The sequence below is a fragment of the Cydia pomonella genome, chromosome 2 (assembly GCF_033807575.1).
Source record: "Cydia pomonella isolate Wapato2018A chromosome 2, ilCydPomo1, whole genome shotgun sequence".
NCBI lineage: Eukaryota > Metazoa > Arthropoda > Insecta > Lepidoptera > Tortricidae > Cydia > Cydia pomonella.
This window is the reverse complement of record NC_084704.1, coordinates 11,102,691-11,127,895: the sequence shown is the minus strand read 5'-3', so window position 1 is coordinate 11,127,895 and position 25,205 is coordinate 11,102,691. Positions and strand designations below refer to the sequence as shown.

At 37.2% G+C, this 25,205-nt stretch overlaps 1 protein-coding gene across 4 annotated transcripts in view; it reads right to left on the bottom strand.

The window, feature by feature from the left end:
• The window catches only part of LOC133534241 (klarsicht protein), a 348,033-nt gene that overhangs the window by 198,169 nt on the left and 124,659 nt on the right, over positions 1-25,205 (bottom strand). For 3 of the 4 annotated variants that reach the window (XM_061873338.1, XM_061873350.1, XM_061873342.1), the window contains 7 exons: positions 14,238-14,592; positions 10,931-11,048; positions 10,277-10,412; positions 9,584-9,778; positions 9,148-9,246; positions 7,388-7,490; positions 6,136-6,266 (listed from right to left, as the gene is read on the bottom strand). In XM_061873338.1, coding sequence (XP_061729322.1) covers positions 6,136-6,266; positions 7,388-7,490; positions 9,148-9,246; positions 9,584-9,778; positions 10,277-10,412; positions 10,931-11,048; positions 14,238-14,247 — 792 coding nt within the window. In that variant the 5' untranslated portion in view covers positions 14,248-14,592. Of the gene's footprint in view, positions 1-6,135; positions 6,267-7,387; positions 7,491-9,147; positions 9,247-9,583; positions 9,779-10,126; positions 10,413-10,930; positions 11,049-14,237; positions 14,593-25,205 lie in introns of those variants that run through there. The other variant, XM_061873358.1, reaches the window with a different exon arrangement.

The window sequence follows — 25,205 nt, the reverse complement described above, 5'->3', positions numbered from 1 at the left end:
AAATGTAAGGATCGTATGTAAAGAGTAAAGTATATAGGAAAAGAGAGCCCTCTTGAAGCATTTTAAGGAAACTAATTTCGAAGCCCTATCTCTATTTTGTATCCGAAACTAGCAATGTATGTATGCGTGCACATCTACATATGCATCCGTATGTGTAGGTACTTTATTGCGAAACATTGGTTATTTATTTTACTCGATTTTGTTAATACTCTTTATTGCACACTTCAATAAAAGAAAACAATACAAAAGAAAATTTAAAACACATAAGCACAGGTAAACAACATGCGGTCTTATCGCTAAAAGGCAACCTTTGGGTTGCGGAAATTAAAAAAAATACATTGTCAGTAACCGTCGCGCTGGTAGTGGTACTGGATAAAAATAATGGTACGAAAGTGTGATCAAGAAAACAATAAATGTGATAATTAAGGTCAGTAGGTAAATTGAAGAAAATTTAAAGTTTGATAATCACTGCTGTTTTTTAAATAGGTAAAGATCTGATTGTTTCTGGTCCGATATTTCCTGGAAGGGTCAAGATCGGATATCGGTCTACAGCAGTGCTAGGTCTGTTAACACAATTACAAAAACAAACACAGTTTCATCACAATACGCAAAATAAATTACAGAGCGAAGATCGGATAGAAGGAAGAATTCGCGAAATTTACCTTGCTCTCTGTGATTGCACATATCACAAGCCCGACTCCCTGAGCGACGCGGGGACACTGACAGTCGAGGCGCAATGAAATGGCGTCTTACACAATGTTGCCTACATTAAAAAATAAAGCCAAATTAGGAGGGGAAATGAATGTCCTACGTTCTTCACCCGCATCCGGTATTTACCCATCATACCTTAATCGTTGAACCGCCGCATTTCAAAATGGCCCTTATTTTGATATCGGCTAGCCGTAATGTAATACGGCGGATTATACAATACGACTGCGATACTTATTATATAAATCCCCTCGTCAATGTAATTTCATTAAATTTGCTATCTAGTGGCAAACATCAAAGTAGTTATCTTTTACTTGTGACGCACAAGTGTGAGCAATGTAAAATACTATATTTCTAAAAAAAAATTGCCTACTACGTAATAAAAGAAAATGTGATTATTAAATTATAATACGAAAGGTGGTCAAATCGCAAAATGCTGTCGTTTTTTTTTAAAATAATGAAATAATTAGACCAGTTCCAAAAGTACCGGGAAATCCCGGTTCTTTAAAACAGTACCGGTTCTGCAATCCCTAATAAGGATGTTATGCCCATCACTATTCCTTCTGTGTACGTATATTTAGAAACTGTCTCCGCCTCCAATTCGTGCGATAAGGACAACTGCAGCTCGGACCGAAATTCACTCGCAAAAAACTCAAAAATCGAGGTTTCGCTCTCGACTGTTTCCTCCTTCAAAACGCAACTAATCATTATGAAATTTTGGAAATTGCAAGAGGAAGAAATAATCTATGCCGCTATGTTTTGATTTTTTGGATATTTTTTGTCATATTTGTATACTGTGCCTTTTTTTACAGCCAATTTATTTTAGCCGTTTTTGCGATTTTCGAGGCGCTGTATCTTTCTTCAAAATAAAATAATCCAAAAAAGCAAAACATAGAGGCACAGATATTGATGATATTGATCTTATTTGAAAAAATCACTGCTCTAGGTTAAAAATCCAGGGAGGAATCAGTCGAGAGCGTTTGTATGGAAAAATCGCAACTAGGAATTCCTCTTAAAAAACTGGTCAAGAGCGAGTCGACGGAGCGGCAAAAGGGTTAAATACTGTTTCACATACAAGACACGCAAGTTCATGCAGTTCTAATGTACGTTAACAATTCATTAAAGTTAAAATTGAATGCCCTTTTCAAAAATTATTAAGCCCTAAGAACCTGATAAACAGACTAGTGTCCCTTAAATAGAATAGAGAGTATTTAAAGGACTACTGGCCCCTAAAATGCAATTTTGGTACTACATAATAATTAAAAACCCATTACAAATATTTTTGTAAGCCAGTTTACATAATAAAATGAAGACATAAAACGTTTGATTGCGAACGTTATGAAGTTTAAATAAATTAATAAATTATTAAGGCCTTAAATTACGTCCGAATATGGACTTTAGCTCGTAAAAAAGCGTGAAAAGTAATTAAGATACACGTTATAACGTCTCTCTTGGAAGTTTCCTCATAAGGAAGTTGCAGAAAGGAAACGAAGTCGATATACTTCACTTTGATGTAACACGACGAAATATTCTTCATTCTACGCCTACATTATGTTTGGTTTTAAATGCTCGAGTTCACGAAAGATACGGTACAGTAGACAAGAAATATGTTTAAATGAAATGGTATTTGGTGCGATGTTACTCGGACAGTCTTAAAAATAGATATTCGTTCAATCTACCTAAATTATAATTAAATTTACATTTTACACAGCTTTTTGCAATAATATATCTTAGAAAAGCTTTTTATGAAGCAACAAAACAGGAAAATAAATAACCCTAACCAACTAAGATCACGATTATTCACGATCAATATCCAAACAGATCGCCCGTCAAATCGAGGAGGTTAATTCTGACGGCGTGCGACTCCCCGGAAACCTGCACAAAATGGATACCTCGCATTAGTCAGTCAAATGTAACTCGCAACACCAACACTGGGCACTCGCTCTTCACCATTTTCAACTTTAATACAATCAGATAAAGCTTACATAAAATATGGTTTTAAACCATTGGTTGGGGGCCAATTTGTGCAACTCTAGACATCGATCGTCTGCGATAGACGATCTTTATGGAAGTGTCCTATTGGCTTATTGTTATTTATTGCTTTATAATGCGCTTCGAGTAAATTTTGAGATCATGGATCGTAAAATACATTGGAGAAATTCGATTAAAGCGGGATATTGTATTCCGCCGCTTAATTAATGATGAACTTATTGTTATGGATACAGAACCGCAAATAACTGCAAAACTTGGAGTACTATTCCGAACGTGTCAAACTAAAAATAGCTTAGCCCAGTAGTGGACGGTTGGTTGATACACTGAAAGAAATGTTTGCATAACAGTAACAAAATATTATGTTACTACTTACAAAAAAAAATGGAACTCGTGAACTAATTGTTACACCGGCCAACAGGTAGGTATAAAATAATAATAATAATTTATTAAATATTTTTTATTAATCAAGTTCAGTTACTTCTTAATTACTCAATGAGTTCAGCTAATTATTTTGCTTCAGTGTATGGTGATGATCATCAAATTTTAAACCCAAACGGAAGACTACCCTTCGAAAGACTGCTATCTGTTTTGGTGCGCATGAATCTAAAATAGTTTTTTAATTACACGCATTGATGTATTAAAGCGTGCACAAAGTTGGTAGCTAATGGTTCGTGAGTCAGGCGCAGAAATCGGAAAGGCAGCGTATGACCTTTTTACTTATATGCAAGCTACATGTGATATATCTAAACTCGGAATCGGCGCCACAGGGAACAACATTTCAGTACGGAGACTTCAAGAGGCCGGTAACGATTTCAAAACGAGCGACGATATGACTTATTAGATAGGAAGACGTGCTAATTGAAACAAGGACTTTTTATTTGTATTACGTAACCTAAAGTGTACAATTTCAACGACGAAATCTACCAATTTTACATTATTGTGATTTTGTTCGTGATAGGACTCTTAAATTCATTAGCAATACTTAAATGAACACTATTAGGAAACATTAATTACAGCGCTTCCTCTTTTAGTATTTAATTTTATATCAACACATCGTTTAAAGTTACCTAACTTCAGCTTAAAATCAGCTTTGCAAGACAAAAGTGTTTAAAACCCCGCTCAACCTGCGCAAAACCTATATACCTATCTAGCACATCATTAAAAGGTCGTAACACTTATTTTCCACACACTCATCGACACGAGCAATTCGAAGGCAAAAAACAGCATTACCTGACACCAGAATCACAATAGGCCATAGACGACCAGAATGAGCGTTGATCTTGTTTCATATTTTAAGAAATCTTTAATGAGTGTTATTTTTTTCCAAATTTGAGCTTTATACTTAAAGCAAAAAAGTTGTGTTTGCAAGAATACAACTAAGCCAGATACGACATTGAGAAAGAAAACTGTAGAACTTTCCACACTGCATCCCTCAATACTATGTGACAGTGAGAGCGCATTGTCCCCCTACAAAGTACAAAGCGCTCTCACTCACGAAACGTCAACCCTAATTAAGGGCATCGCTCCATCGCGCGTGATTTACGAGGGCCATTAGGCCGGCCGGCGCGCAGCACGATCCAGGCCCGCAATGGATAACGTGTAAGCGAGCCAATACGAATTTGGTGAGTGTTGTAAATTATTAGTATATAAATAATTTTACTTAAATCCCATGTGTCTATCAGTATCAAGTACGTAATTATGTAAGTACAATACAAATCCTCTTTATTGCACAACCGCAAAATAAATGTACAAGGAAACACACATAATACATAAAGACAACATAACAAAACAAAAAAAAGGCGACCTTATCGCTAAAGAGCTTCCAGACAACCTTTTTTTTGTGTTCTGTAAAATCTCTTAGATAATTATTATATGTATTTGAGAGAAAGCACCTTACATGGAAATCTAATACCTATACCACCTTTGTAATTATTACTGAAGTCCATATTGTTATTACTTTCCTACTGTGATGACTACTTTTTACTTAGGGATCATGAAATACTTGAATAGTCAAAATGTTTCTTAAAAATAGTTGACAGATTTGATTACGGAACTGATTTTCGATATTGGATCCCAATATTCCCAATTCCGGAATTAGGGTTCACCATATTTTTATTAGATTTTTAAATAAAAAAACAACGAAATAAGTGAAATTCTGATATTTTACGTTTAACAAAGAAAGTATTGTTTCAATGGAAATTAAATTGAAGTATTAATAATCGAGAAATATCAATAACTTGAGTAGTGCCGTCTTTGCACCTCTTATTTTAGCACCTCATTACTAAGGTCACTTTTATTCACTTCAATGATACGGCATATTTATTTGGGGATTCTACGGATGCTATTTGCTAGCATCCGTAGTTTCCTCAAATAAATATGCCGTATCTGAATAGATTGCATTACTGTCAGAAAAGCTTTAGCTATACTACAATCACACATACTCAAATTTTGAGAGTTCAATGTAATAATGGAACCTTAAAAAGCTTTTGTTACAAAATTAAAAATCTAAACACTTCCAAATTATACATAACCAAGTATAAGAATGATGTTAAAACCCCTACTCTGACGGGAATAAATAAATACTGGCAACATATTTTTGCATACGTGTGTGCGTTCCTGGAAGTAAGACACGAGCGTCGCACGCACACGTCGATCGTGTTTCGGCTTCACTTTTGGCAGATTAGCCGTATGGAGACTTGCGGTATCTGCGTATTATGTCTATGACTAGATCCTACTCATAGTGTTGTCTTCCTGCCGGGGAGTAAGGTTGCCAGAACTCAACGAGGGTGTGGATTGTTAGGGTAGGCAACGCGCATGTAACACCTCTGGAGTTACAGGCGTCCTTATCCTAAGGAAACTGACCCCCGGAGATCATCAGGCGGGCCGTATGCTTGTTTGCTACCGACGTCGGATTAAAAAAATAAGTAAATACATAAGTACATGAGTATTTTCAGGCTATTGTGTACGACCGGCTTTAACTGATGATAAAAGCGTTGTGATGCACTATGTGCGGAAGAAACGGGCGGACTTAGCGTAATAGCGTACGCACAACTATCTATAACATGATTTTAGCTCGCTTACTCTATTTATTTGTAAAGCTTTCAATATAACAGCAAGTACGAAAGTAAGAATTTTGGTAAGAATATCTCATTTATAATGATTTAGTCGAATCTCGCTCTCGGCGAGATTAATCTTTATCTCGAAAGCCGCCAGGCTTGCGACCGCCAGGTGGAGACCTCGAAACACCAAATCTCGATTCAGATTTTTCAGGTGAGATCTCGAATCACCAATATTGGTTCGAGATCGCATTCCCTAATTACGATATCTCGTACCGTATGTAATTTTTATAATTTTTACTGTGTAATAAAATTTAGCCAAATTAAGAAATAAACATCATCATAATAACTTTGAAAGTTTTTTAACGATCTCACGTACCTCATGTTCCCTCAGCTTTCTCAGCAGCTCATGGTAAGGCGCGGCGCGCGCCGCGGCCAGCGACGGCGGCGGCAGCCGGCCCTCCATGCCGTGCAGCCAGCGCCGCAGGCAGCGGAGCTCGTGCGACGTGTCTGTAAGGACTGCTTTATTACTAAATAGCACTTGTCAAATTCAGATTAATCATTACAGATACGATACGAGTAATGATTAGTCATTTGTTTTACGAGGGGGCAAAGTTGTTTTTTAACCTCTCGCGCTAATATTGATACCCAAGCAAGCGAAATATTCCAAAACTGAACGAGTGGCTCAAAAAATGCAATCTTGAGCGTTTCGAGGGTTTCAAGGCACGAGGGTTAAATAAATTTTGCCACCGAGTCGAACACAACATATTTCAGTACACCAACACAAGGAAAATACTAACTGTAAAATATCAAACATAATCTAACCAAATTAATTCAAAATGAACGTTATTAAATAATTTTACCAGGCTACATAAGGAAACAACACAAAATTAACATTTGATTACTTTGCCCTACAAGTAAATAAAATGCATCTTTTTCACCAGTTTTTGAACACTCAAGAGAGCCTTTAGCAGCTGGTGTGAATAATATTTGTTACATAAAACCCCTTAATTGACCATTCTTTCTTTTAAATATATTATACGTTCAGATGTTCAGATACTATTTGTGAACAGGGCATTGCCCGCGTGTTGTTAGGTTAGATTCATTTTACTTCCCCCAGACCCAGGGTTTAATTAAGCATTCTACATGTCATATTGTACCAAACTCTGTTCAGTAGTTTAGCCGTTAAAGGTAACAAACAAACCGACGTGGCTACTTTCACATTCATATTTCTATGGAAAATTGATAGAACATCAAAAAGAAACAATGAGAGAAACGGTTATAGCGCCATCTAGTAAGGAGTGATGAAACTATCTATTATAACGTCATCTTCCGAGGAGTAGCAAAACTGCAATAACATGCCACCTAGTGTTAAATAGACACACATTGTTAGAGCGCCATCTATAGAAAGGGAATAAAGCCTTGGCCTTAGCTAGCTAGCTAAGCTCGCTAGTTTAACGGCGCCATCTATACTCACACTTTCGAACTACTAGCCTAACCATAAAGCGCGATACGAGAAAGAAAGTAATATTTTACTTTTCTTAACGATGGCGCTGATAACAATTCTCATAAGTTGCATAATTCGTCGGATAGGTGTTGTTATACGTTTGAAATAACCATGAAAAACTAACCGACGGTGTCAGTGCCTTCTCCGTCACGTTGAGGTTGTTCGGGGCTCAGCAGCAGACGCAGGCCTTCCCATTTCGCGTTCAAATGGTCCACGCGCCAAGTCACCTGAATTTTTAAATAGAAAACCTTGTTTTAATCTCGTGTCTCACTTATACCTCTTATAAGATTTATGAACAAAACTAATAAGGCATTTTGGAATAGTTTTACTCCATTTCAAAAGTATTAAAATGGGCGTCCAGACAATACAATCAAATTGACAATTTGATCTGAAATTAAATTGCCGTAATCTCATCCACATCAGAAGCGTCCACACGTACACAATTTTATTATAGATTTATGGTGACTTTCTAGCGCCCGAAATTTAAAAAATGCCTCCAAACGCGTATTAGCCGTCGAGAAGAAACATTCTTGCGTCCGCACCTCCATTTGGTCGGTCATAATCTTACCATCGAATCTAGTGAGATCGGCGAGCCTATTTCATTTTTGCGTCCACACGTCTTGATTAAACTGACAATTTTGCGAAAAACTGTCAATTTTGCGAAAAACTGACCCGTCTGGACACTGCCTTATATCGAATGCCTTTTATGGAAGAGTTAGAAATATGAGTAGCAATTTATTGCGTTTACGTTGGAAGAAATAAACTTGCTAAACCAGTTAACATAACAAGACTAGCAAGTTATTAAATTAACAGTCATCAACTAACAACTATTGCATGTGTTATGGTTTGTGTAAACCTGACTAGCGTATTTAAGAGTCCCCGGCAAGCTCGGCTGTATTTCACCTTCTCATATACAAACGGAGTTTCGATCTCATTTTAAAACTACATGTTGGATTGTAATGAAACTTTGCACATACAATGACCTGACGTGAGATATATCTAGTCCTATAATAAGTTTATATAGCTTCAGTTTATAAATCAAACGAAAGAGAGCAATAACAAGTTTTGTATGAAAAACTTAAATTAGCTGTTTTTTTAACTATGGTATCTGAAGCTACATAAACTAATTACGGGACTAGATATATACCTTATAAGTACAAAGTTTCAGAGCAATCTAGCTATTCGTTTGAAAATGAGAGCGTAACTAACAAGGAAAGGTACCCAACTGTCCGGTTCCGATTTGATTTATATTTATATATGTTATAGAGTAGTCTAAAATAACAGACAAGTATTTTTTTTGCTGCCCAAACTCGACCTATTGGGAGAAATCGTCCTCTAAAGTACTAAAAAATTACTAAATCTTCTAACTCCTATAGAATGTGATGCTCAAGTAACTTGCTAGTTAATGGCTGGTTTGAGAATATGTTTGAGAAAAAAGTTTGTAGGAAAAAATAATGAGCACGTGTTTTGTTATATCGGCTGAAACTATTTTTTTCCTAAAAAAATCTACATTCGAAGTTTTGTAATATCTTATAGTTATCGCTAAAGATACACATGAAGACACCCGTCTTCATGTGTATCTTTATTTAGGAGAACTTGAGTTTAAGCAGATATAACAAAACACGTGCTCATTATTTTTTCCTACTCTCAAACATTTTCTATAGGAGTTAGAAGATTTAGTAATTTTTTAGTACTTTGGAGGACGATTTCTCCCAATAGGTTGAGTTTAGGCAGCTAAAAAAAATACGTGTCTGTTATTTTAGACTACTCTTTAACATATAGGTATAAATATGAATCAAATCTGAACCGGACAGTTGGGTACCTTTCCTTGTAAGTTTGAATGGCGAACCGAGCTTGCTGGGGACCCTTAAAATTTACGTTTACCTCTGCGCTAGCCTCCGGAATGCGTTCCAGTATGGCGCTCGCCTGCTCGATGAACTTCGCTCGGCGCGGCTCCACCGACGCCAGTTCGGCCATGCGGGTCTGGTGATATAAAATAATGGACTTATTGACACTACATCAAATTCATTTTGAAAATTGTAGAGAAGCATAAAATATAGTTTAAATTCATACGTGCTTCAGGTAAATCAAAGCCACAAATTATCCTGCCACTTTTAAGTTCAGATTTGATCAGATGGAATAGATAGATGATTAAATTTAGAAACATCAGAGCGTTGCCCACACCCACTTCCGTTCCACGAGTATGGTACCTTTGTTTTAAATTTAGCCTTAAGGTCTAGTCTACTTACAAAGAGGTAGCTGCCGGCTGACAAATTTTTATTAGCAGCTTACTAAGCGCCCACTACCGTTTGTCTCTTACCGTTCTCAGCTTCCTGCTGCTCAGGTTCTCGGGACTAGAATAGATCTCCTCCTGCACTTGCGACAGCCACTGGCACAGCTCCCCGAACTCGGCCACGAGCTGGCTGAGCGACCACTGCCGGTTGAAGCCGGCGGCTGGGTTGAGCCGCGGCAGCAAAGCGGGCGACTTGCTTGATAACAACTCGCCGTTTGCTTCCTGTAAAAAAGACGAAATAATTAAGATAACACTCTTGACTATACCAATTGATGATGATGACCCCAATTTGTAGTGAAGTTTGGCAGCGCCTCACTTCACTACAAATTTAAGGAAAACCAAAGATAGCAAAATCCTGAAATATTTTCAGTATCCTTACTCCTTACGAAATATGGCCGTACATCGTACATAATAGTAACTTCAAAATGTGTTCTTGATCTTTCAGACATTAGGGTGATTTTTGGACAATGCTGGATCACATTCACTGCGATATAAAATATTAATGCTACTTGTTTAATGAGCAATCCCCCGGCTGGCAGTGTTTGGTTCATTATTAGGTACGGTTTAGACCTTGCAGGTGTCGATGAGTTGGTTGTCCATGATGTAGTCGTAGTGGTTCTGCAGCAGCGGCCACTGGTCGTCCGGCACTGCCGCTGGCCGTCAATCCCCAGCTCCGCCGCCACGCCTCGCGATACGGCTCCTTCTGTTAAAGTAGCTAACCTTGCAGGTGTCGATGAGGTGGTTGTCCATGATGTAGTCGTAGTGGTGCTGCAGAAGCGGCCACAGGTCGTCGCCGGCGCTGCCGCTGGCCGCCGAGCCCCAGCTGCGCCGCCACGCCTCACGACACGGCTCCTTTCTGGAATAATCAAAGGGAGTGTTAATCCGGAAGCTGTATATGTATATAATCGCAATGAAACGCACAGGTGTACTATTTAAAGACAACGATCCTAATCGGTTACCCAAAATAAAATTATCTTATGAGCTGACCGTAGTAGGTACGCAACATAATTTTGCTGTAAGAAAAATGGAAACCTACTGCGCATTTTAAAATAGGATTGGATTATGATCCCGGTGTTGGGTGCGTACCTATACGCTAAAACTTTCGACCTTGTGGTATTTTATTAGCTAATAGTATAAAGTATATATTGAAATATAAAATATTGATTTTGCTAAACCCAAATATAGATAGCTGAGAATTTGTAAACCTTATTGCAAACCCATAAGGTCTAACAATGGTCAGTGAAGAGTGTTGCTATTAGTAAGAATTACTGAATGTCAACGTTTGGATGCCCTTTCCAAAAGGGTGAGTGTAAAGAGATGTTTGGAAATTCAGGACAAGAAACTGTGTAAAAATATCAAAATAATTTTTGCTACCTCTTTTTGGTCAGGCTGTGATAGGGGCGCTCCAGGTGGTCAGCGCGCGCTGGAGGCGCGGGGGCACTGCGCAGCGACGACAAAGAGAAGCTGCTCTTCATCGCGGAGTGCTCGAAACCTGCGGAGGAAGACACACTCATCAATGGTCTATCAACAGGGCTTAACTTAATTGACTTTACCAGCAGGCTATGTGGGCGGGCAGTGGGCCAAAGTGCAAACTTTACCAGCAGGCCGCGTGGTACGCAATGATCGGTGGTCCCACAAAAATGAAAATAAACCAGAAAAAGGTTGCGGTACGAGCGTAACTTATCAGAAGATAACAAATAATAATTAACTATAAAAAGACGATAGATAATAATAGTACAAATAAAAAAACACATTATTATTTTACTGTAGTAGTAGTAGTAATACATATAGATAAGTACGTGTATATCAACATACGCACTGGCTTGACGTGGTCCTGGCGTAGGTAAGTAATTATTGCAATGCAATGCTCTTAAAATAATATCTTGAGCTAACTTTTTGCTTGTATTTATCAACAATAAACCAAACTACCATCATAGTACAAAACCCATTCAAATCCAAATATGCGTAACCCTCAAGGCTATTACAGCATAATAAGAGCAGTAGGTTACCGCAGCATATTATAAGGAAAGCTCGACCGTCGCTCGCCGCTGATCAGGGTTGTCACCCATCGCTTACAACATCACTTGTTCATTCCAACCAACATAAAAGTAATCACCAAATGGGTAGAATATCGGAGGTGCAAGTCAAACGTATACTGGTACAATGGAAACAAGTGCTTGGCAAGTGTCAAGAATACTTAACAAGAACCGCCGGCCGCAAGTGGACGGCGAACATGATGCTTTCGTGTTCGGGAAATGCGGCATTATGTCGCTTTTCTATCACCACTGGGATACAATGTGGTCGCAATTTTGAAATTAGACATCCTTATACATGCCATTTACTTTGCCGACTTTATAGAATGTAATAAATCCAGCATCAAAGAAAAGTAAATTAAAAAGAATATTGGTTTCCACACAAAATAGCGTGTCAAGAAATAAAGGGTTTCCGTATTTTAAAACTAGATGGCTTTGTCTTGTGATGTCTTGTAATATATGATTGCTATTGACTGATGATTTCATTGCACTTCATATTCTACCTTAACAAAAAAAAAACCGGCCAAGAGCATGTCGGGCCATGCTCAGAGGGTTCCGTAGTTACTCTTCCGTCACAATAAGCTAAACTGGAGCTTAAAGTATACTAGATTGTTAACCAAGGGATAAAACGGTACCTTTCACCCGAGATAAACAGATAGGCAAATTTTCATAATCAGTACCTAATTAAAGTAACAGACTTACTTGCATTCGGAGAATTTGCATGCCTAAAGATAAATATCCCATAGCGAAAAACATTTAGATTGTTAATAGATGAATAAATCACATTTTTTAGCAAACTGCAGTAATTTTAAAATTATTTAAGTCCTAGACATAATGCATTACATGACTGCAATAAACGAATATGAATATAAAATTAGCGGGATTGCCTCTTACTCTTTAATTTTTATTACCTATTTCGTTCTAAAACTGCAAATAATCAACGGCTTTACTCATACAGCCAAGGAAACTGTTTTAGACAAATTAAATATGAAATAAAAATAAAATGAGTAAAATAAGCAAATTTATCTTACATTTTAGCTTATTTACATGAATAATGCCAAATAACTTTAACAACTCATTTAATGTGGTAATAACGTTTAACTGTGGATGTACGTCTTTTTACTATGAAGGGGACACTTTTTGCGATAACTCAAAAACAGCTAAACTGATCATATCCGCTATAGTTTTCATTTAATGTCTTTCTTAAGCTCTACTTCCACGATTTTTTTCTTATTTTTTGGACCAATGGTTCAAAAGTTAGAGGGGGGGGGTACATTTTTTTTCTTTCGGAGTGATTATCTCCGAACATATTCACTTTATCAAAAAATGTTTGTTGAAGACCCCTATTAGTTTTGTAAGACCTTTCTAACGATACCCCACACTGTAGGGTTGAGCAAAAATAATATTTCACCCCCACTTAAAGTGTAGGGGAGGTACCCTTAAAAAAAATTCTAGATTTTATTGTACGACTTTGTCGGCTTTATTGATTTATATGTCTATGGCAAATTACTTCTTTCTAGCACTAACGACCACGGAGCAAACCCTCGGACAGACATACAGACAGACGGACATGGCGAAACTATAAGGGTTCTAACGATACCCCACACTGTAGGGTTGAGCAAAAACAATATTTCACCCCCACTTTACGTGTAGGGGAGGTACCCTATAATTTTTTTTAGATTTTATTGTACGACTTTGTCGGCTTTATTGATTTATATGTCCATGCCAAATTTCATCTTTCTAGCACTAACGACCACGGAGCAAAGCCTCGGACAGACAGATAGACAGACAGACGGACATGGCGAAACTATAAGGGTTCCTAGTTGACTACGGAACCCTAAAAACAGGATAAAAGTTTTAAAACAGCCAACACATTGTGTTACTTATTAACTTTTATAAAACAAAATAAAACCCATCTCATACACACAAACAAAAGAAATACATGTGAACCGATAGAGTTCACGAATTACATAAATCATAAATTCATAATCATCATTTGTGTGACTATTCAATGGTCCCACTTTGTCGTTTATCATCATAGAGAAACTCCATACATCAGTTTTGGTGCCAAAATGATTATTATATACGCAGTCGACATCTAGCATCGAGTAGCGAAACTCTCAGTACTGCTACTCGACAATAGATATCGCGGCAAACAAAAAGTCTAATGCTCAACGATTTTCCGCTAATATTATACCTAGAGTAACCGGAACTCTATTTTCAACTCCTACACTTACTCTGGTTATAATATTAGCTCAAAATCGTTGAGCATTAGACTTTTTGTTTGCCGCGATATCTATTGTCGAGTAGCAGTACTGAGAGTTCCGCTACTTGATGCTAGATTTCGACTGCGAATATAATAATCATTTTGGTTCCAAAACTGATGTATGGAGTAAGCACTCTATTACTTCATATTTCTCTATGCTTATCATAAGGATTTGCTTGTATCTTTATACGAATAACCTGTCAGTATCCTTATAGCAAACGATAAAGTGGGACTTTTTGCTTGGAAACGACACATTTTATTACCCACGGCTAACCATAGACATCTCTTCATAATTTGCGAAATAAACTTGCTTAGTTAATCGGAAATGTCTCCTAGTTTTAATATATGGAACCGATATATAATATTAAAAAAAAATACTCACTTGCAGACATTCTGAATAATCCTTAGGGAACTTCTAAATGAATCAATTTATTCTTAAATCAACATTAGCTTTCCCTCTTTGTACTGTCTCATCAATTCCTTAATCTTTGTACTAGTTTAATAATTGATATTCAAATCCTCTTATCATTACAGTCTAAATTGCTTCGTGTTAAAAGTGTTATGGCGACTAGATTCGTTTATATTAAAATTAGGTAGAATAAATAAGTGCGTGATCATGTAATCTTGTGGGATTCATGAATATTCGCAGTGTCGTCGAGACGCGTCGGTCGGTGGTCACATGTTGTGCGTGCGCTGGCGGCGTGGCCCTGCCAGCTGCGGGGGCTGCCCGGCCGGTCCTGAAATGATACAAATAAAAAGATTAGACAAATGTTGTGAAGAAGCAATTACAAAACTGCTACTCTACTCTACGCCTAATCTGACGAAATTGACATAGGACTAAATTTATTAATAAGTTTGAATGTTGTTAAAATAACCTGACTTTTGCGAAATTCAGGAAAAGACCGGAAGTTTTAAATATAGTATACGAGTATTCATAGAGAAAGCTTACCAAGAATACGAACAGTTTGAATTTAATAAGAAACAATTAAAGTTGGTCACAAATTGACATTTGCACAATCATATTAAATACGTTAATGGACCGTTGTTAGGAAATATATTAATTTCGGAACAGGACTTTCACCGAAAATCCGATTGTTTCCATGGTGGTTGCACGTAACGTTGAGGGCGGCGCAAGCGCATGACGAATGGAAAGTGACGGGTATTTTCCTCCGCATCAGATTCACACCGATCTGCAGATTTACACGAGTGAGCCGTAGATTAGGCATGGGACGCTTCTTACTCACAAACGCTTCTTAGAAGAGTGATTTATGGAAATTTGTATATTATGTACGATGATTACCATCATTTTTTTATTCTTTTGGTTGATTATTACCCGATTTTTCATTATTTATTGTATATTGGAAATTTCGCCTTGCATGAAATTTTGGCTTTGCTGTATCTAATAAGAAAAATTACCCCAAGCCAGGCGCAATATCAGGATGGATTAAAAATGAAAAGCGTAATAATGATCGTATATTTTATTTTTAATAGCATATTGTAAAATCAAATCCGTCCCTAACATTCCTCGCAACAATTGTCACGAAGTGGCCATTCCACGAACATGAGATCGATTGATTCAGCACCCATTACCTGAACCATGACCACAGCCATGACCGATGGGCCGCCATCAACTTTCACCCGCGGAAGCCTAGTTGCCGGCACTTTGTGTCTCTTTAATCATGGTCTATGGTGACAACCGAGTTGATACCGTCTCTCAAAGTGACACACCGAAAAGTCGCAGGCGATTTGATCGGTTAGGCTAGGTTCAGATGACAAGCGCTCAACGCGCGTTTTGATAACGCGCGTTTACAACTACATATATTTTATTCAGGTCGTACACATGCTAACGTTATTATATCGCGCGTTAGCATGTGTACGACCTGAATAAAATATATGTAGTTGTAAACGCGCGTTATCAAAACGCGCGTTGAGCGCTTGTCATCTGAACCTAGCCTTACGCTATCGCTTATATGCGCCTTGGTTCAGTGGATTAGTGTAGCAAATAAATGAATATCAAGGTGTGTAACCTACTCTGAATGAACACTCAATGACATTAAGTGATTATAATCGTGACTGATGCCGAGAGAGAACAATGATATAATGGAAGGGTTATCTTGGATTATGGTAAATGTAATTAATCGGCCAGCCAATCAAGTCAAACGTATACCTTCAGCAATATGTGTTGTTGTAAATATATATAAATATATATATATATATCAAAAACAAGAACATGTGGAACACGTAAGGCCTTTTGATTAAGGTGAGCAGTTGCAAATGTGAAATGAAGCAGCTGCGAATACCTCCTGCTTACAATACAAAATATAGGCATGACATACCTAGAGACAGATGCAGGACGCCAAGGATAACAAAGTCGTTTTAGAACAGGTGCGTCTTCAAACACACTAAAACCTGTTCTAATCTCGCCAGGCTGGCTCCTGCTCCCCGTTAACTTGTTTTAACAACTCTTCCGGCACTCAACAGTTCCTTGCTATTTAAGGGTCCCCTAGCATAACAACCGAATCCGAATTCATTAATAGTTTTATGAGTTGGTTACCAATAAAAAAAAATTGTCTAACATTAGGTTTTTTCAAGACCCAAATATCTTATCAGTATAACTTAAATTTATATCTAAAAATTGATTTTATCAAGTGAAAATATGTTTTTTATATACCAATTCTAAATAGTAAAGTATGTGCTGATTTATAAATGATTTACTTTGTTTATTTGTACCTATATTCTCAGTTCAATATATTCTCACGGAACCTCACGTACTGCTGGTGCTACTCGGCTACTGAATGTGATTCTGATACTCTTTTATTTCTGTTAAGTGATCTTTCCGAGAATAAAGTGAACAAGAACAAAACTAGAAATAGACGGGTGTAGTTTTACGATCATTTGACTCTCTCTTTGACATTTGATAGATGAGGAACTAATTTCGTTAATGGTTTTACTCATTTCACAAAAATAGTAAGCGTTGATTTTTTCCACAGAACACATGTGGAATACCTATCCGTGAAGTTATAGGTACGAGTACCTATATATTACAGGTAAGCCTTTTCACCTACTTCAAGATTTCAAAAGAAGGAGGTTCTCAATTCGGTTGTATGCTTGAAGTGCGGTCCCGAACATAACCTTGACGTCTTTATTTGATTTGACGTTGTAAAACGTCGTCAGGGTATCAAGTCACGCTCACGCTTTAGACCCAGCTTTAGCACATATTAAGCTTGCGATGTCTGTGTAGAGTGTGTAAGTAATATTTTGGTTTACATTATGCGGCGCAGTTATAATATCTTGTATAATGTATTTGGTGAATATACCTACCTCGCTCACAGCCTAGTGGGAGGTCGCATCTCGTGATATTGCGTCTAAACATAATACTACCCCACGTCTTCCGAAAAAACCATTGCATTGCAAGTACAGTTACGTCATTTCGCTGGACAATGTTCCGTCGATAAATTTTCGCGTAAATGCGTAACGACAGATTGTGGTGTTGGCTCCACGTTATGGATTTAACTGCTTCCTGCTGCCGGGGGCTGTTCAGTGTTCGAAAATATCTAATAGTCGATAATAGATTGGCATTGGTCATATTTTCGTTGCGTGACAGCACGGTACGGCAGGGTTGCCTTAATGTATATATTTTAAGTAAATATTAACTTTATTTAAAGTTTACGTTTAGTGTGCTGCGTAGGTATATACCTACCTACTGTAAGAATATTTAGAATAAATAAACTATGTAGTTTCCTATAGAAAAATGTGTCACAGCAGTCATCAAACATAACAACATACCTAAACTGCAAATTAGAGGATTCCAGCAAGTTTATTTTAACTTCAACAAAACACAATGAAGGTTGGATTACCTACTTGTGCAGTCACTTATTGCAACTCTCATACTAATTCCTTACATACTAAGTAACAAATCTTTTTTACGTTCCATGCAGACTACGTATCTGTTATGGCTAGTTAGTAAAATAGCCTTTTATTCATTTCTGAAATATTTGTATTAAAAATGAATCAAGCTAGTTTAAATATTTGAAAGTCCTTAAAATATGACCGCACTTTAGTCCACAATTCAACTCAGTGGATAGCCAAATTAGCCATGCAGTGTGGATAGCCAAATGAGCAACTAACAAAGGTGAGTAGTTAAAATAATTGATCTAATAAGATATTTCTATTAAGCAGAGTTCTGTAGAGACGTGAAATTGCACAGACCATCGCATAACCATTACAAGCGTAGAGAGAAGAATACTCGACAGCCGTTAAATGCTCTAACAAGTACGCGATAATGGTGCGGGTCGGTTCTTTCAACTTTTTAAAACTTAAAGATTTCCGGAATCGAAACTGGCTCGTGGTTATTTCCACAGTAATAATTAAAGTAAAAATTAAATGTTATACTTACTGGGCTGTCTTTGAACAACACTTTATCAGCAAAATAGCCCACGCTTTTAATAGGCATATTATAGGTTTCGCTTAAAAATACACCTTAGCTACACAAGTTACAGTAGTTCATGAATACAAATCAATTCGACTTGCAATTTAACCCAAGCCCTTAACATACCTAACCACCGTCCAAACATTGACTTTCTAGCCGTTAACCCATAAAGCAGGGTGGCTCGGAACCCTAGGTACAACAATTTAATCTGTCGACTAACGGTAAACGTATTGGAGTTAAAATTTATGGCCCCTAGATAATGGCCGCCTGCCTGTGTGTCGTGCGAGGCATTATAACCTATAGCTGGCTCCGTGCGGCATATAACACTCGCCAATATTATGCTCAATTGAATTATAATTTCCAAAGGGTTTATATAACTAATGGGACTGTGTTGCATGACATGTAGTTGTCATACAATACATACTTAAAAGATTACTGATAAACGATAACTCTAAAAACAGACATTCTCTTGTGGCGCTATATTAAAGAATTAATAACGTGTCTTACCTCTACGTATTTGAATGAGAGAAATTCAATTCAATATCCTGGGCAGTCAAAATAAATAGTTATGAGTTTTATGACAAAGTAACAGCAAATGAAGTCATTAAAAGGAATATAAGTACAATTTAGAATCCTCAATGAATGAACCATGAACAATACAGCACGTAAGTAGATAACAGCTAAAATTGCTTATTCAGATAATGACTTATTTCGTTTCAAGGCCTTAGAAAGTAATAAACCCTATCAATCTCCGTTCCGTTACCGTGCGAAATTCGGACAATGCAAAAAACAACTTTCCTTTAGAGAATAACCCGATGATTACCTACCAAATTAAATTTTAATTTGAAAATAATTATTAAAACAAACGAGCAAGTGCGGATGTTTCGCGAATCATAAAACAAATGAGAGGAGATAGCTAAGAAGAGGAACTGGCGAATCATTGTTTGCGAAAGGTAAGAGACATCAATCATGTTCACCGACTGCCTAATGATACAAACGGCTGAGGTGGCTGCACGGAACAAGTTTGAACAAACTAGGGAAGATATTAATATAGAATTTCAGTGTTAAATAAATTGTTTTCTTCATTAACTGATGAGGCGTTGGAACCAACTGCATGAACCCAACGGACCAACGCATCATCGAAATAGATTATGTTAAGTAGTTTTAGGTATTTATTGTTTTGTTTATATTGTACTAACTTAGATATATAGGTAGATAAATAATAATTGTTGTATGTACTAACACTATATGAGTTTTTAGCTCGAAATAAATGATTTTCATTTCATTTCATTTCAAAGGTTCACAATCATATTAGTGTTTTTTTCCCATAATATGATCAAACGTTCAACATTACATGTAATCGTTTCATCAACTCCGTTTTCACTTAAATTACTTGTCACTAGCGATTTGGCAGTACGATAGTGGCACTGCACCCTTTGTGTGCACGTCTTCCATCATACACAATGTTTGTCTGCCACGGCTGTAAGTTCCGCCGGGCTGATAACAATACGCCTTTCTCGTCATGGGCAGACAATGGGAAGCGAAATATAAAGGTTTTTTTATACTGTCATGTGTCAGGTGTAAGTGGCACGAGTGCCGAGAGTTTGACGCCTGTGAAGGACCTTTTTAACTGATTGTTCATTGCAAAAATATTGTTAAAAAGAGTCTTGACTGTTTTGCGTCTTGTTGTGTACTAGTACCTTGTGGTTTTCCCTTTCGTATAAAAGTTACCAAGCAAGGATGCATATCGTACCTACGTACCTACTCTCATTTGCTGCGTTTATCTTTAGAATAGCGTATCGTCAATTTTCTAATAAGGTCTTAATATCTAAATTTAGAAAACATAAGCAGAAATAGCAAATGATTGAATTTGAGTAATGCTTGCTAGTGTACATATGTATGAAATGCTGTTAGTCCAACTTTCTTTCTAACCATTTGAAGACTTCGAATCGGTCACCTTTCCCGCTTCCGCCCATCCATCAAAACATGCTTAACTACCCCAGCTGGTTGATCACATCTGATAGCGGTAATTGCAGTAATACACTTTAATTGGGGACCATCTAAAACGATTAACTCAATACATTTTATATAATTTCTTAGATGTTAAGGAAACAGAGTATAAAATAAAATAGCGACTCAAATTAAAGTAAATACCTATTGAAAGTAATAATTTTATTTTATGGATACAAATAGCATAACTCGAAAACACATTTTAAGAGCTGAGAATTGATTTAGGTACCGCTGCCGCCTGTCCCTCACGCCCGGCGGGGTTATCAGATCCGATAACGTTAATTGTGGCCTTACTTTCATCGGCCACCACTCGATTAATGTTAATGAGCTATTTGTTGCGTATGGACTTTTGGCAATGTGAGAACAATGCACAATATATTAGTAGAGAAAGGCATGAAACATATAGGTTAACTTGTTTGACACGGACAGTGGGTTGAGGTACACAGTAATTATGCTAATTCTGGAAAAATGCAAGGTATTTCCAATACTTTTCCCGCACTTGCTCCTTGGCAACACGATTCTACTAACTTAATGCTAGATCATTGGAGTAATCACAAAATCATGGAGGTCTGTTAAAGTTTATTAGTTGTCCGGATAATTTTTTATAATAAAGTTGCTCAAAAAGTGTTACTTTACGTAGCTGTTTAGCGTGCGGAAAGTTGGATTTCGCGAACTAGTGCTTTTTACTTTTCCACTTGTTCCAATTCATGACTACTTATTGATGAGTGTTAATGTTAGTTTTCTTTAAAAGTCGTAATGAACATAAAAACCTACTGTTAATGTAAAAATAATAAATATAAGTATATTTCATATTTAATTACTTACCTCTTCATCATTATAACACGTTTATTTTTTAATATTGAATATTGAAAAACCGTTCTTAATAAGTTGTCTGAATGGAACAGAATAGCTGCCGAAACGCCTGTCAAAGCAGAGGCGAACTATAACTTAGGTAATAATAGTATAATATTTTATATTTACAATTGTTTCTGTTTTATGGAACATGCATAAAAAATTACTTGTTGTTTTTCTTATTTATTCGCAACTGTATTAAAAACGTCGCTAGATACACGTGCGGAAATGTCATTCTTCACTCGTCCCGAGTCTTGCCACGAGCCGTAGGCGAGAGATCTCGGTACTCGTGAAGTAATGACATACTTTGCGCACTAGCATCGAAATTTACTATTTCTTTTCTCATACTCTGAAAAAGAGTCATTGTTGTTCTATAAAGTGTGCAGAAAGTGATACGTTTCTACTCTAGAGCATTTTACATTTTACGTAAGGTTTTTTCTTCATCTTAATACGATAAGCAATAAAAATTTGGTTTTAAATAGATTTGTTCTACCATTTCCATTCTGATATTTAACTCCCTATTCCATAAGTAACAATACCTGTTAATTGAAAGTACCCTCAAGAAATAGTATATAGTTTATACGTCATGTTTATTTACAAGCATGTATTTTACTTTCCTCGTATTGGAAATGAAAAGTAGAGTGTTTAACTCGAGTGAAGGCATCATTTCGGCCTCGGACTATTGGCGAACTACCTCTAAAACTACCTCGACTAGAATAAGTGGCTTTCATCCCTTGGTTAACAATCTACTATATTATTATTGAAGTTTAATGTGTATTTTCCAAAATATATAGGGTTGCCATACGTCCCGTATATGCGGGACTGTCAACAGTATGAATTCATTTCTAGCTAATTATTTCAATTAGCTATTTCTACATGGTATTACTTTATTTGCTGACTCATTAATCATTTTATTAGTTTGTATTATTTTATAATTGAGACCTGGGTTGACAGTGGATCAAGTGATTCAGGTGGGTCAAAGCTCGTCAAAGGAACCATGACAAAGCAAAAATATTTATGCGAGTAAAAGGTTGATTTTTCTCTAAGACGGCGTGGAGAAGTTTCCTAGGTATAATTATATTGTAACAGGAGATTAAAACTGGTCTTATTAGGATTTTTCTCATCAAAAATTCAAAAAGAGATGATTCAATATATTTGTTTGCTTATTTACTTCCTTTAATCCATCTTTGGACTGCGGACTACCCCCTGTTGCACAGTGAGTCAATTCCCATTTTTAATTAAAAGCGCTACTGACACCAAATGGTTGAATTTGAAGTATAACATAGTGATTCTTAGATAAATTGTGTACCTATTCAATAGCTTCAAAATAAAGAATGATATAACAGTTATTTTTCGAAATACATATACGAATGAGATGAGCGCTGGAAAATGGAGTGATCCAGTGTCATCCATCTTATCCTACTTAATACTGGCTGAGAAGTAAACTGGAATATTTTTTCAGTAGGTTACTTCCATAGTACGCTGCATTCACCTTTTGTTACATCGATATCTTAGTGGTTTACTCGTACGTTTTAATTGTAATAAATACATAAGGTAAAAAACTAAATTGACCTCGATCATGACGGTTCTACGGAGTATGTACAGTCAGCATCAATAGTAGCGGATGAAACAAGGCGCCAAAAATATCTGATATTCCTGATAACTTTTCCAAATATCGATAAATCTCTTCATTTCACGCTTAGTAGGGCTAAGATGGTCGGCTCTTTATCATTTGTCACCATGGCTGTCACGTTCTACCAAGTATGTAAGCGCGAAAGTGACGGGTATCGTGACAAGTGATAAAAATGGAACCATGCTGCCACCGCAGAAGTATATCTTTTATCGTCTTAATTGCTTAACATATAGAAACCTCCGTTTTTGTTAAGCTGTTACAGAATGGTAGATACTTTTGAAGCGTTGTTTGATCCGCAACTTTTGATGCTGACTTTACCATCAGCCGTAAAAATGCATATCAATGAATTCATTCATAATTTATCCATGCAATTTTGCAGCTCACTGTACAGACTACATCTCAGAGCTGACAGGTGTTTGCTATATGTAATGTGACTTGTAATTTAGCAATTCGGAGTACGACTTTGTGCCGGTGGCTGTAGAGACCTTAAGGGAATTAGGCCGGCATTTGCGGGAGAGGGGTGGTGATCCTCGTTCTGGGTCGTACTTTGTCCAACACGTCTCCATAGCTGTTCAGCGGGGGAATGCTTCAGGCAGTATGGGGACCTTTGGGCCAGGTACAATGCACGATGGGGTCATTTTAGGTTATGTGTATAATTAATCTTATTTTAAGGTCTTTTTTTAGTCTAAGTTAAAAAGTTTTGAATAATTTACTTGTGTGTGTATAAAAATTGTGTGAGTGATAAAAATTATAATAAATTTTCAACAACATTAATTTAGCAACTCCTCCGACATCCTAATAGTTAAACTGAAATAAATGTCTCATATACAAAGAAAATATTTCCTGAAAATAATTTAATTTGTTCTAATAATTCTAATAGTATCCTAATAGTTGTCTAATTCGTATACAATTGCGTCGCAATTTTTTAATATGTTTTCCTTTGTATGCCCACCTTGGGTTTCGTGATTGGGCTTCAATAAATATTATAGGACATTATTACACAAATTGACTAAGTCCCACAGTAAGCTCAATAAGGCTTGTGTTGAGGGTACTTAGACAACGATATATATAATATATAAATATTTATAAATACTTAAATACATAGAAAACACCCATGACCCAGGAACAAATATCCATGTTCATCACACGAATAAATGCCCTTACCAGGATTTGAACCCGGGACCATCAGCTTCGAGTGAGAGATCTGTCGATACCCCCCGTGAGGGGGGTATGAGGGGCCGCTACCGCACAATGGCTGCGGCGGCTGTTGCGGTTCGCTTCCCCACCGACTGGTGGGGTGGTCTGGTGGCCGTCATTTTGGGGACGGTGTGGGCAGCTGGTGTAGGCCAGCTCTTCGCTACCGATCGTTATCCAACCCCACGGCCCCTAACCTGGTGATACCGTTTGAGCGGGGCCAGGTTATGGAGCCGCGGAGAAGGCGACCGGCAGCTTAGCTGGCGACCATCAGCTTCGTAGGCAGGGTCACTACCCACTAGGCCAAACCGGTCGTCAATAAGAGGTCATGACATCGCTATTGCTACAACCTGCTACGTCCAATATTTATAATAAGCTCACCCAGAAATCATGTGATCAAAGTTTGCCTACATTTTGACGAAAGACGGAACCCTAAAACTCTGAGCATTGTTTCCCAGAGCACCGCCATGTCGCTCAGCAATCTCCTCATGGAAGTGAAACTGTTCTAATAAAAGACGTGTTCAGCGATAACGCGTAATTAATAATTATCTTGTTAAAAATCGTCTACTAACACCACAACAGTAATTTGTTTAGCTCGCTAATTAATTACGTCATGTAATGTTAAACTAATTTGGTTTATATTTCTTACGCGATACAGTAAACAAAGAAGGTTTTGTTTGACGCCTCCATGGCATCGTGTCAAAAATTGGTTTTGATTAAGCTTATATTAAGCAGTAGTAGCCGAGTGGATATGACGTCCGACTTTCAATCCGGAGGTCGTGGGTTCAAATCATGGCTCGTACCAATGAATTTTTCGGAACTTATGTACGAAATGTCATTTGATATTTACCACTAGCTTTTCGGTGAAGGAAAACATCGTGAGGAAACCTGCACACATCTGCGAAGAAATTCAAAGGTGTATGTGAAGTCCCCAATCCGCATTGGGCTAGCGTGGGGACTATAGCCCGAGCCCTCTTGCACAATTGCACATGAGAGGAGGCCTGTGCCCAGCAGTGGGACGTATATAGGCTGAATTATTATTATGCTTATATTATGTAGTGGTGTAACTAACAAGTATCACTATCATTACTAGAAAAGAAACGTCAGAAGTAATTTTAAAAGGAAAATACACACTAAATTGAAATAGGTTTATTAAGGTGCTATCATATTAGCTACCAATATTTTAAGAGATGATACTTTACATTACACCAAAACAATTAATTTTAAATAAA